This window comes from Frankliniella occidentalis, unplaced genomic scaffold (genome assembly GCF_000697945.3).
Source record: "Frankliniella occidentalis isolate FOCC.00 unplaced genomic scaffold, Focc_3.1 Scaffold47, whole genome shotgun sequence".
NCBI classification, from domain to species: Eukaryota; Metazoa; Arthropoda; class Insecta; order Thysanoptera; family Thripidae; genus Frankliniella; species Frankliniella occidentalis.
Window position 1 is genome coordinate 2115539 of NW_026267177.1, and position 13919 is coordinate 2129457.

Here is a 13919-nt window from a genome sequence, read left to right on the forward strand (position 1 = left end):
GTTTTTTTCCTATCGAGATGCTTGTTTAAAGCTAGCTGACACGTCAACATTTATGTTCACTTTTAGTGTTGGTGTTTACCCTCTGAGTGCGACGTCCATTGGCTCACTGCAATGGTAACTGCACAATCTGAGTTTTTTACTCCCTTCGGAATCAAAACTTAAGGAAAGCGCCTGCCACGCGTTGAGTAGGCCAGCCCGCCAAGCACCTGTGTGGGGATGGTGGCCCGCCCTGAGCGCCGAAATGCAGGGGCTCAGGCAAGGGAACATTCGAGGTCCCTCGAGTCACCTCGGGAAACCCTCATTGTGAAGTCACTTTTGAGGCAGAAAACTGCTCAGTAAATTCGAATCCTGGAAGTGACCACGATATATGCCACCAGTTAAGACGGAAAGGTGGGGTCCAACTAATTCGAAATGATCACCGTACCCCTCCCTACAATGCAGCCACGTGCAAACAAAGCATTTTTTGCCGGGCCGGTGGAGTGGCTGCTCTCGTAAATTATTACTTTACGCTGAGCCTGCTTTCAGACCAGTCAGACGTAGGTAAACATTGCAGGCGCACGATGGCATTTACGACCTTTACAGCGCCTGCCCCTCGGCCTGCCCGTGCACTGGACCGGCGGTTTTAATAAATAAAATGGCTGGATGCATTGGGGGCTCATGTGGGATCGGGATTGGGGGTAAGAGGGGAAAAGGAGGAGGGTGTAGGGGGCAGTGTTGCGTGCACCCTGCACCGCCCTGCACGGCAGACACCGGCACCGGATGGTCATTGGTCATCTCTCAAGAGAAATGGAAAGATCGAGGAAATAAACAGGCACTTCTTTTCCCCCCTCTCTCTGAATATCATTATAATATACGAGACAGGCTGGTGCTCTGAAACAAACGAGCAGGTCGTGGTTCGGCTACCTTCGGCCGGGGCCGAGCTGCCCCCAATCCGGTCTGCTGGAAGGCCTGGCCGGACTGGTCCGGTCAGCACGGCCCCAGCAAGGCCCTGCATCCCCTTAAGAACAATAAGTTCAACATCAGGTTTCCTATCAATATTTTAGTTTGACAGTGACATTTCCGCCCCCTCCCTCACCCCCTTTTCTCCTCCTTGTTTTCCTCTTTCACTTAATGTCCATTGAACTATAATAATAATATGATGGGACTTGGATATTTTGAAACAACCACTTCATAAAATCTGAGATTTTATTATAGCTAATACTGATGGCTACATACATCAAACACAACATATTGGACCATAATAATAATAATAATACATATTTACTGTATGTATACAGTAAATAAATTGGTAATACTGTGCCAATTTTTAAGACATAATCAATCAATATTTTTTATCAATAAAGAATCATTTCTTCCTGGACAAATTCAACACAAATAACCATGGTTATTTTCTAGGGATAATAACATAATAAATTAAATTCATTTACTCCAATAAATATTAAAGGGGTGCCAAAATAATGTACAACAGTACAGAAAACATTTGCATAAACATTCAGAAGTAAGTACCAGCTACATACATACTTCATTAAATCAACATAAAAGTAAAGACAAAGAAATACTGTATATATCATTTAAATACAGAACTATAGTTGCAATCAAATTCATTTTTACGCTGCATCTTAAAAAGCACTAACAATTACACACATGAGATGCAATCAAAGCTGTGAGTATGAGCAAAAATTGATGGGAATGTTTAATATAAAAAAGATTCTTGAAAAGACAAACTTCATAAGTCTAAAACATAAAGAAAACCATAAAACACATTCAAATTCATAACAAACAGGAAATTAACACATTATAGAGGCTTTGAAGAAATACTGTTATTGTGTAGACTCTAACCAAATGAAAAATCAATCTAAAGTAATATCTCTGCATTGTAATGTAAAACTGTCTTCAACCCAAATTATGAATAGAGCTAGAGAATAAGTTGTTCACAAAGAAGGTGGAGGAGGTCCAGTACTGGATGGCTGATTAACTTTGCTAACATTCTCAGCACCAGCTGGTGCTACTCTATCTGAGCGATCTTTGTCTCGAGTATGTGCCTCAAGAGCTTCAGCTTGTTGCTGCTGTTGGTTCAAGAAAGCCACATTTGATGCCTTCAATCTTGCAGCTGGGTGTCCTATCAGCGAAGGGCATGGTGATATGCATGGTGTGGAACTATGACTATTACTTAAGTCACATTGGTCTAGGAGTTTGAGCAGTTCTTCAGGAGTAGGTCCACCAAAAATTTGCATAGCTACACAAAAAACAAAAAGTTACAGAAGTTATTAAGACTGTACTGACAACTTACAGGAGGAACAAAGTAATCACTCTATCTCAAAAAGAAAGCTATTGTTTAAAATACTAACCTGGTGCATCTTTTGCAGCCAGATCAAGGGCAGTGGTCAAGTCCCACATTTGTATTGCACCATTGCTGTGGCCAGTAAAGATAAAACGTCGTGGGCGGGAACCCATGCGACTTGAACCCTCACATTCATGAACACAGAATGATGTAATTGTTGTTCCATCTACAGATCTAATGACACACACTCTGAAATAGAGATAACACATCATTTATTCACATGAGGTAAAAGACAAACAAACATTGATTATTTTTTTAAATTGCAAACTTAAGAAGCACAATACCTTTTTCCATTTGAAGCAAGACGCACAAAAAGCTCTGGTGTATCGGGAACAACCTTTTGTATGAAGACCTGAACATCATCTTGTTCTCCAAAAGGACCACAATCGTTGCCAGCTGTGTAACTAACATATGGCTCGACCTCTTCCAAAGACACTATTTTGAAAGAAGCAACAGGAGTTGAGCCAGGCTGTGTTGAGATCATTCCTCTGAATCGAGTAACACTCCATGTGCGCACATGGTTGTACTCACTACATACTGACACCAGAAACTTTTCAGAGAGCATCACCTATAACACACAGTGTAAAATTAGTGAAGAGCACATTAATAGATATGATTGAAAATCTCTAGGCTACAGTAATTTCAGTCTATTAACACAGGTATTAGATGAATTAGTTGTTCTTTTACCTTGGTGACAGGACTCTGATGCACAGTAAATGTTTGAAACAGTTGAGGACCATGTCCTGCCGTCTCAGGATGCTGGACAATGACCCTCACAGTTCCAGCACTTGTTCCATAAGCTATTTCAATCCAATTACCACACAAACCTAAAAGTTTTAACACAAAACCACCATGGTATTAATCTAGATAATTGAATGCAAATGTAGGATTAACACACTTGACACAAAATAGAAATTGTAAAACTACTTACTGGTCTTTGGGGTGAGGTAAACAGAAATAGCAGTAATAGGATCATTTCCAGGGTCCTTGTAGAGCTCAGTGACCAATAAATCATTGTCTTTCATACGAAGAGGAAACTTCTGCATGTCTAAGAGCAACAAAAAAATGAATGAAATTCATTTTTTAGAATTATTTTTAAAATGAAACAACTATGCTATTATTTGGAGAAAGGAAAGAAGCCTACCAATGTAATAAATGGAGCCGTTATTGCATCCAAGGAGGAGGAATGAACCAGCTGTGTCAAAGGAAGATATCGGCACAACATCTTGGATCTGCCAATGCTGGGTCATGGCATGCCAAACTCCTATCTTTCCAGTTGGAGACAGTGCAACAAGTTGGCTACCAATGAAGAATAGATATTCCACACGAACATGAAGATTGAAAGTTCCTATGTGGAAAAACACATTTAGGACAAATTAGTAAACTATTTAAAACAGAGAGAAAATGTCAACTTATGTATTATTTTCCATGTTAGAAAGACAAACCAATATTAGTACGGGCTCCACACTCTGATACACCCCACAAACGTACTTGACTTCCATAGGAAATGGCAACCATTTTGCAATTGGCTTCCCCATTACCACCACCACCTTGGCCTAGCTTTGCATTGATTGCTATACGTTCAATACAGCTTTCAATGTGGGGACTAGTGAAAACATGTTGCCAACTACTTGAGTCTTTTAGTCTGTAACACACATCATATACATATATAAATACAGATTTTATGGAAATCTGGTTCTCAATCTGTTTAGAATTTCTTAGCACCTACCTGTAACATGCAACAAAATGGGCATAAGCCACTACTATCCAATTATGGTGAGCCTTGATGATTTGCACTCGAAGTGGGTCTGCCCAGCTTGAGCCTAATTGTGAATGAGTAAAGCACATCAACAAGTCATTCATTTGAAATCTCAGTCAAATGTAATTGTAATTAATTACATACTATTTTAATGAGTGTCAGAAATATATACCTTGGTGGTGATTTCCAAAAACTAGAGCAACATCATTCCTCAGCAATTTGTTGAGATCAGCTGATGAATTTCTTGAGTGCCTGAGGTCAAGTGAAGCAGCCCTTGAATGTCCATTCACAGCACAGGTCGCAGCTGCTCTAGCTGCCATGTTGCGGATGTCATTAGAGGAGCGTGACCCTAATGGGGCTGTGCCATTACTTGGTCCAGCACAGCTGTTTGAGGAGACTCTTAAGTCCAATGAAGGATTTCGAGAATGGGCAGAAGCAACTGCTGAATTAGTACGTGATGTAGAGTGAGTGTGAGGATGTGGCCCCGGAATACATGAATACCTACAAAGACAAGGGAGAAGCAAAATACAAAATTAATTTTGTGCTAAGAGTCTGCTTATCACCAATTAATGAAAAGTTGTGGTAGAGAGTAAAACTGCTTTCATCTCAGAATTAGTCGGAGTTTGGTTTCCACCACGAAAGTAATTGTTGTTGATCATTGACACAGCACGGTAGGCAGCACGATCAGCCGTGTGTGGACTTTGAGAAAAAGAGCATGCATAATTTGTTAAGTGTCCTCCAAATAACTCGTACGTAAAGATTAAAAAAATTGTAGAGTTTGTGAGCAGAATGATATGAGTTTGCAATAAAGTTAATAATATACTTCTAGTTATTCTCTAAATACAATTTTTTTTCATGAAGGGTTAAGGACTTGAGATGAAAGCAAGCAGAATTTTTTCCAGTGTTCTCTAAATTTTACCTACATAACTGAAAAAATGTTTGATTATTGACTTGACTCAAGGATTTGAGAAAACCAATGACACTTTTATTACATTTGGGGGTGGTGAATATTCTGAGATAAAAGTACCGGTTAGGAAACGGTTGGTTGCACCAAGACCAATAATCATTCTTCCGACCACATGGTGATGAAGGTTGGTGGTAAACAACAAGTAAAGGTGGTATAAAAGAATTGAGAGCTTATTTAGACGAGCGTATGTATGAGCGTTGTATGGCCACAAATAAACTGTCTAAAAAAATAAGTTGATGGACAAAATATACTTACCCTGGAATGTTAATTAATCCAGTTGGAGGCGGCATCACAGAACTATGAATAGGGTGATTATTTGAACTAGCTACTGATCCTGGTAATGGATTGACATGAGAGTTTCCATTTGTGCTGCCTCCGGAGCCAGCAGTATTACTCAAGTTTGCACTGGAGTTTGTTCCAGACAAAGCAGTATTTCCACTTCCTGATGTGCTGGTGGAAGGAACCGACACGGCAATTGATGTTGTTGGCAGTGAAGCATTTTGTGGTAAGTTGCTGAGAGGCTGATGTCCGGAAGAAGACGAAGTTGATGGTACTGCACTTGCTGGGGGAGCAGGTATAGCTGCAGGAGGAGGATTAGCTTGCTCTGGCACCCTAACAATAGATCCTGGTCTAATTGATGATGAAGGACCGCTTAAAACAGCATTTTCTCTTTCACTAGCAAGAGAGTGAGAACAGTTTTGCTCTTGGAGTGGTACACCTAAAAAATGTAATACAGTAATTTGTAAACTTCTGTCAGTAGCTGTAAAATATACAAACTTAGCAGAAAAACTTACAAGGAGGAGGAAGGTAACCATAAAAAAGAACATCTCCACAAGAAGACTGTATTAAATCCTGACATAGCACAAGTCTTTTAACTAAAGGTGCGATTCCATAATACTCTGCCTCATGTCGGAGAGCACGTATATCAACACTTTTAAGCTCAATATCCCTTGTACGTAAATAGTTTAAGATTAGGGCAAAAACCTTTGGATCTCTATCAATAAATATTGCACCAGTTTCATCACGCAAGCTGGATATTCGTCCACTTAAGAGTGCAGTGAAAAAGGAATCTGGAATCCAGCTAAGTGTTTGACGAGATGTTGAGAATCTAGAACAGATCAGCAAAAATATTAACACACCAAGCAAAATTAAAAACTGAATGAAATCTTCATATAACTATGTTTAGAAAACATTACATGCACTGAATAATACTATTTATTTTTAATTATAAAGAAATAACAAACAGAAGTACTTAAATAAAAAACATTCACTAACCTTGTCCCTCCAACATTAAGGTGGACAATGTCACCAGTATGATTTGGATACATTTCCGAACCCCTTATGATGTCCCACAAGCACCTGCAAAATTCCTTTTAAGATGAATGAAGGTCCATTGTGACTAGAACCTTGAGAACAGTTTGTCCCTTTTTCGTCATATCAGCGATTTTGGAATTTCAGTTCTGCTTGTTGTTGACTTCTTAAAACTCAAACACAAGAGGGTAGTGGGATGATCCCTCCCTTCTGCCCAAGTCGAAACTAAAAGCGCGCGACCATTCGAAAGAGGTCCGCAGATGAGACGGAACATGAGGAACATGTTTACGAAATTATTTTGAGTATTTTTCGTTAGTAGAGTTCGTTCCTCGCAATGAATCATATGCACCTCGTTACTGTTGTGTTAGACAGTATTTTATCATACGGACCATAAACTAATGCAGGTGGCTCTACCTTCGTTCGTTAGACTCTACTCTACTGGCTCTACGCAGCTGTTTCTGAGGTGAAGAGGTTAGGCTCTGGCTCTCTTGTCTCTAAAAACAATCTCAGGTATTTCTTAACTCACCTTGAACGTATAAATAACTCGGTCAAGCTAAAATTAAAAAAAAAATGGTCAGAAGAGCTGCTTTACTGTGTGTGGCGGTGTTCAAGCTTCCCGCGAGATTGATCCAAGGATCAAGGGAACGTTATGGGTCTCTCGAAAAGCTTCTGCTACTTGACACAGCTGTACTGCGGCAAAACCAAGTTTTACTTTGTTGATGTTTTTCCTTTCATTTAGGACATTGGTCCTTTCGGAAATCTAACTTTTCTCATAAAGCTTTGAGAAAAGACCGACCTAGGTAGATACAATTTACAATTTGTTGCAGTTCCCTGTATAAAGTCTGAGTTTAACATGTAGTACATATGTGTTCTGCTTGGGCAAGGTGGGCAGACGTCGTGTATATACTTCTTGCCCCGGTCCTTGACAGTTTGTTTATATTTATTATTATTATCACTTGGACAAGAATTTGATTTCTATATTTTGTTATATCTTTTGCATCCCTTCCCCTTTTATCAAGTCCACATGTAGCCTACCTCCTTACTACTAGTTTATATAAAACACATTCCAATTAAAGAACAAGCGGTTTGATTATTTCTTTTCTACAGATCTGTAGGAACAATGATTGAGAAGAAAGAGGGAACTTTACCTGGCACTCCTGATTCAGAAGCACTTGCTCTGACTTATCAGCACCTAGAGGCAACAACTGCTCAGGTATTGTGTGACATTTTTTTTGGACTGCTAATTGAATCTATACTGTCATTACACACATATATATAAATATATTTTAAATGCATACAAATGCTCCTTTGCATTTATGATCACTAGGCACAGGCAGATGTCAAGTCAGCATTCATGAGGCTGACTGAAAGCTTGCGCTCCCGTGAAAAACAGCTGTTGAGGCAAATTGATGTTGCGCACAGTCAACAGCTCTCACTGATTCAATCCAGATCTGAAAATGCTTTGTAAGTAAATCTACCACACAATTCCCTTTTTTCTGAATCTCACAAAGTAGTTAATTTTGTGTAATTTTAGGTCAGAGAGGATACCTCATGTAACAGTACAACTTGACCAGGAAAATATCATCAGTGAAACCATATCTTCGTTAGGATTGGTGGGTCTTACGGGAGGAAATCTGCTTGTTCTAGAAGGGGATGGATCATTTCTTCAAAGGTATTTTGATGTGAAATACCTTGTCTTTGTTTCTCAATTTCTTGTTTTGTAAAAATGCTTAATAAATTACAACTATTTTTACAGAGTGGAGGACTATCAGGATGCCAATCAAGACCACATGTCTATGTTTAAGCCTGTGCCTCTTGATTCTTCTTCATCTCCAATCCAAGAGACAGTAATCCGTTTTAGCCACATTTCTTTGCCTCAAAATTCGCCTAGAGAGGATGAAGATATTCATCAAAATGGCAAGTCCCAGACAGATGTAGAAAGTCCCGTTCATGTAAATGAGAATCGTGAGTCTGATGTGAGTATCTTACTTACATTAAAAAAATGAATTAATAGTTATTTGTGTATAAATTATGTCTGAATGAGTTATTTTTGATTGCTCCTTAGGACCTGAAAAGTGGGGGTAGTACTCACAAGAGACAACACCCAACTCAAGTACAGCAGTGGCTTAAACAGTTGTCTGCTGAGACAGAAACAGAGCCCTCAATAGGGGAGCCCAAAAATTTTGAGCCTCTGCAATGAAATATGTTAAGTTCCGTTTAGGTTGCTTTCCACAAGTACTAATCCTACATTTGAAGAACAAGGCTCCAAAGTTAATTTGTTTGAGATTCTAATGGCTGTTCAATCCATTGTGCATTGTGAATGTCATGTCAGGTATGAGAACTACGGCGGTACTTTTGTCATGGTCCCATAACACACAAATACCTCACAAATATGTCCTTGTGATCTTTCTGTGTTTAATTGGGTAACTTCCTCTATCATTTAACGTGAAGTTATCAGACATGTCTTTTTTATCTGTAGTTTTGTCTTCCCATTGATGTTGATCTCATATAAATATTTCAATACATCAAAGCACATCAATCTACAGTTCCTGACATGCCTACAATCCATATTTTGTCCTAGTCAGCTCTATTCCAGATTGCAGTTCCCCTATAGTGCATAACCTTTTCTATTGTCTAATTGAATGGGCAATTAAAAAAATTGACCTGTGGAAATAATTTTGAGATTTGTGTTAATATTGTGCATTGACGCCATGTAGACTCAATCGTTCCTCAAAATTGACTGATGTATGGGTGCATATGCTGTTTCTATCATCTTTAATATGATTTTAACTCAGGCATTATGTGAATGGTTACCCTTTAACAACAGAGACTATTATCATATGCTTTAAGTGAGAATTGAGTGGGGTCAGAGAAGTCTTTTGACTTTTCTGTGTAATTATGCACTGATTTTTACCTTTTTTAAGTGGTTGGTTGCAAGACCTTCGTTTTTACCATAGATGTAACTTGTGCTGGGTTTACTGTGAACTTGTGAGGGTGGAATGATTGTTGTGTAAAGATCCTGAGTTGTGTAAACAAATCCTTCCTGTAGTGTAAATCAAGGTCCAAAACAATTTTTCCGGCTTATACATGTTCTTTCATAACTGCCATTGTAAATTTAGAATTTGAATTCTGTAGTTTGGATACAATTAACTGTGGGTTTACAGTTAGCCTTTTGTGATTGTTTTGTTTTTAATTATGTATACCTTTAATGTAATTATAGCCCCAGCACTTTCTTTTTATTGTCCAATCTAGTTCTGTAGTTTTTAAGAAATATTTTAGATCAGGATACCGATGGCTTTCAAAGAAAACTAGATGCTTTCATAATTATTGATACTACTGCTAAGAAGTTTTGGTTCAGACTTACTTAAATCTATAAGCTACTTCTCAGTGGCTTTACATTTACCTAGGGTGTGACATATCCATATCGGTTTATTACTTTGTTATTAAGATCATGAATGAAAATATCAGCTTGGAAGAAAGGTAAGTGTATTGGTGAAGGGCAACTGTGAACAAAGCAATAATGGCTCTTTACTAGTAGCAAGGCTTGTAATGCTTTCCTACTGCCAAATTTACTTTTTTTTTCTGACTTTTCAAACAAAACATGTAAGAGAAATCTAAAAGACCTTCTTGATCCTTTTATTCTCTAATAATCATAATCATCCATTGACAATGCTACAATATATTGTATATGAAGTATAAATAAATAAGGTAGTAAAATGAAAACCCATGAGCAAAACTTAGTTACAAAATACCCATGATAATAATAATTAATAATTAAAACAATAGAATCATGACCACAAAGCAAGTGGGAGTCACACACCACAACTGAGTGTTGAACTCCTGACTAGATAACTAAGTATTTTAGTAGTAGTAGTAGTAGTAGTAGTGGTGGTAGTCAATATAAAATAAATACTGGGTTAACCTCATTTAACAAATAAAACCACAGGTTCAAGAAACACTGAACAAACAAGAAGCAGGAAGAGCCACTATTTGTGGATTACTTATCATAGCACTGAAGTGTTTTCAAGTCATAGTAAATAACAGGCAGAGAAAGATGCAGGACTTTCTTCAATCAGTCATTACAAGCAAATTCTCTTAGCACAATCTTGACAATCATTACTAGGAAATGTTATAATTTAATCTGTAATTCTGAGAATTATGAAGGACACGGAACCAAAAAACACAAAAAAATCCCTTTTCCCTGATCAAAGTTCAACAAAAATAGTTTGCTGACAAACTGAAACATCACTTGAGGAATTAATCAACTTTGAATGAGCAAACCCATACAAGGTACAGAACTAAATTACAAATGGAAGCTAACTATAGTCATTGTTTATAAGATTTGATTCCAGCACACCTTGATGCTTGATGACTAGAAAATTACCCACTATTAATGCAAAAATTAATCTCATTCTTGTGAAAGAGATCATTGGTCACACAGCCTATGAAGGAAATCACATTTTATGGGACAACTATTCTTTCTTTTCATGGAGAAGTTCTGAAAGGAAAGACAATTATGAGATTAGAATAATTTCCAGTTGTGCAGAGAAGAAAGAAACTTATCAACTCATGTAACATACCTTCCTCCTCTTCCTCCTCTTCATCTGCATCCAATATGTCAGCACAACAGATAGAGTAGCAAATGAGACACAAGAAACCGAACGGAAGGCCAAATAAGACAGTCGTGAGAACAGGATTTCCTCTCCACATATCTGACGCAGCAGTTATCATTTCAAAGTATGCTCGATACACGCGGACTGGCCAAGAATTGCCTCCATAGATCTACATAAAATAAAATAGAACAAAAAGATGAGTTTTTTAGATGAACTTTAACAACACAGATTAAGACTTATTATTGCTACATACCGGCAATGATTGACTAAGGGTTTGCTCAAGGAAAATAACTATTGCTTCTGAAGTAAGCTGAGCAGGATCATCATCAGGAAAATGATGATGGTTAGTTGAGGAGTTGACGACCATCAGAGAGGGCAGCGGAAGCTTTTGCATTGCAATAGAATTGGCCAAATCTGGTTGTGCAACCCAACCAAACTGGAAATACCTGTATATCAGTAAAAAATTGTGAGATACAGGCACTAACAAAAGGTATAAAATTTCTGTGCAAATGGAAACATGTGTGTGACTTTAATCCAGCCTACCTGTGGTACTTGGCTCTGTACTTAACAATAACTGATTCAACCATATCTCTAAACCTGAGAAATAAACAAATTGGAAGTAAACCCACTATTGTATTATTATGAAATGAACCATTTCTCTTGAATGCATCTTAAGTTGTCATCTTACTCAAGCATGTGGGCAGGGACTTCTTCTAGTTTGTTTTCTTCAACCACAGCTAGAACCAAATACTTTCCGGTTTTCATTAATTGGTTCAGGTTACCTCTTGTAACTTTGGGAAACTGAGGAAACCGTTCCTGATTGATCCAGTCAGCTATACTTGTATTTAGTCCATCAGACAGTTGAACCTCTGATGACAAAAGAAAATTTTGGATAAATATGCTGTAGAGGCAGATTTAGTAAACGAACTGCAACAAGATTAGTTTAGTACAAATTTCAACTCACCTTGATAAAAGAAATGATTACTATCCTTGTAGACAAAAATAGCAGGGATTTGTTCTAATTTGACATGCTGCAAAGAAAAACAAACTTTTAAATTGCAGAAAATTATAATTGAAATCAAATACCAAGATGCACACCAAATAGTAATAAGACTCATCAGAGCGTTCAATATTTCAACCAACTAGGAGCATCACCACTTACATACAGTGTTGGCAAAATATAGTGGAAGTAAACAGAAACAAAATCATACCATTTTAGCTATATTTGGAGAAGTTGCATAGAAGAAAGCATGAGGTTGAAATTTTTCTGCCACATCAAAATAGGCCTCCTGAAAGAATTGTTGCAAGTAAGTGAGGAGATAATTTAAGGAAAACAAAAAAAACTCCATGACTAATTGAGAATGCTCTTTACCCAGAGTGGACCAGTTTGAACACCGACATAAACAAAGAAATGTTCTTGGGAACCTTTAAGATTATCCAGGCTCTCTGGTCGTTGAATGGATTGCACAGGGGGTCCTGACACACGAAGTGCAAATTTCATTATTTCATCTTTAGTGCGATCACCATTGTATGTGAATTCTGCATCCCCTTTCAAACTGTGAACCAAAGAAATATTACTTGCTGTAGCACTGGATGGTTTCAGTAGGGATGTTTCTACAATATAAATGTATGGATACCTACAACATTATGGTGGGGAATCCATTCACTTTAAATTCAGTAGCTAATGAGGTAAATCTTGTACAATCAACTTTTCCAACTCTCACATTAGTATTGGTCAAAGCTTGGGCAACATGAGCCCAGATGGGTTCAAGTCTTTTACAATGTGCACACCATGGGGCATAAAACTGAAAATATGAATAATATTAAACGGACCATAATTAAATTTTGTAAACCTACAAACCCCCACCAAACAAAAACTGATTTTATTTAGCTGTTATTTAAAACACTCACCATGATGAGCCACTGCCCATCCCGTCGTATATCAAGGAACCTGGAAAACAAAAGCCAATCATAGTAAGTTCAATACCATAAAATTTCATTGAGATATACGATTAACATTACCTATCGCTCAACTCAATTACTCTGGAAGCTACCGTTAGGCCCAGCAAACCTAAAAGCATCAAATCATTAAATTAAGAATTATGGACAAACCTGGTTTAGAAAGGAAGTTAAAAAATAAATAAACTGAAAACATCTACAAAACTTACAGGCTAAAAGGAAAAGGGCAGGAGTACAATTCATTGTGAGTACTTTTGATTTGTAAGTCAGCTCTTGTTCATATCGGTCAACACCTGTAAACGCAGGAGAGAGTATGTTAAACCTAGTTTTCAATTTAATTCACTTTGTTATAAAATAGAATCAAGCATTTCCAGATGGAAAAGTAAAACATACCTATAACCTCGTCTTCTAAGAAAACGAACAGCAAATAGGTTATACTTTAAATGAAAGACAACTAAGAAAAATATTACCACTCAGGTAAAAGGTACAATATGCTTAAATCGTTTGTTTTGTTACATCCACACAGAAAACAATAAACACAATACCAAAAGGGAGCACGGCAGCGGCAGTGTTTGACGTTTCGTCGTCTGACAACCGACAACCTACAGCCACGACCAAGCCCGCTGTCCCGCCCGCCCCCCGACCCCGATCGGACCGCGACCGAAACGTCCGAAACACTCCGAAGCCAACCAAGTTCGGGTCTTTTCGGAATCTTCTGTGGCACTTGGGAGATATGCTGAAACAACGGTAGGAAAAAACGTATATAAAAAGTACAATAAAATATGCGCGAGGGGTGTTAGAATTTTAAAACTGTGTTGCCGGACGACGCACGCTCGCTCCCTCTCTCTAGGATCGATTTGTACCCTTTGAAATTTTGCCTCGTAGGGTTTTAACAGTGAGAGAAGTGTAGGCAACTGCGCCCGGCACGCGCGTCAAACGGGACAGCCTATCCACTAGGCGCCTGCGCAG

The 13919-nt window shown here is 38.1% G+C and overlaps 3 protein-coding genes across 3 annotated transcripts; 1 reads left to right on the forward strand and 2 right to left on the reverse strand.

Moving 5' to 3' along the window:
* Positions 1 to 1167: 1167 nt before the first annotated feature.
* On the reverse strand, positions 1168 to 6600 carry LOC113207885 (SH3KBP1-binding protein 1). Its single transcript, XM_026424626.2, has 12 exons — positions 6343 to 6600; positions 5862 to 6175; positions 5323 to 5785; positions 4273 to 4601; positions 4071 to 4164; positions 3787 to 3986; positions 3486 to 3689; positions 3273 to 3389; positions 3029 to 3168; positions 2626 to 2909; positions 2349 to 2530; positions 1168 to 2236 (listed from the first exon to the last, which is right to left on the reverse strand). The coding sequence occupies exons 1-12, from the start codon at positions 6393 to 6395 to the stop codon at positions 1932 to 1934; spliced, it is 2685 nt and encodes an 894-aa protein (XP_026280411.1). The 5' UTR covers positions 6396 to 6600; the 3' UTR covers positions 1168 to 1931.
* Positions 6601 to 6826: 226 nt separating this feature from the next.
* LOC113216820 (uncharacterized) lies at positions 6827 to 10265 on the forward strand. The gene is made up of 6 exons (XM_052267144.1): positions 6827 to 6888; positions 7486 to 7591; positions 7706 to 7842; positions 7913 to 8050; positions 8135 to 8354; positions 8444 to 10265. Exons 2-6 carry the CDS (start codon positions 7499 to 7501, stop codon positions 8576 to 8578), a joined length of 723 nt encoding a protein of 240 aa, XP_052123104.1. The 5' UTR covers positions 6827 to 6888; positions 7486 to 7498; the 3' UTR covers positions 8579 to 10265.
* On the reverse strand, positions 9994 to 13737 carry LOC113207865 (protein disulfide-isomerase TMX3). The gene is made up of 14 exons (XM_026424594.2): positions 13496 to 13737; positions 13344 to 13358; positions 13160 to 13243; positions 13014 to 13062; positions 12903 to 12942; positions 12633 to 12796; positions 12364 to 12547; positions 12203 to 12280; positions 11956 to 12022; positions 11680 to 11860; positions 11535 to 11588; positions 11245 to 11437; positions 10959 to 11160; positions 9994 to 10876 (listed from the first exon to the last, which is right to left on the reverse strand). The coding sequence occupies exons 3-14, from the start codon at positions 13191 to 13193 to the stop codon at positions 10851 to 10853; spliced, it is 1272 nt and encodes a 423-aa protein (XP_026280379.1). The 5' UTR covers positions 13194 to 13243; positions 13344 to 13358; positions 13496 to 13737; the 3' UTR covers positions 9994 to 10850.
* Positions 13738 to 13919: the final 182 nt, after the last annotated feature.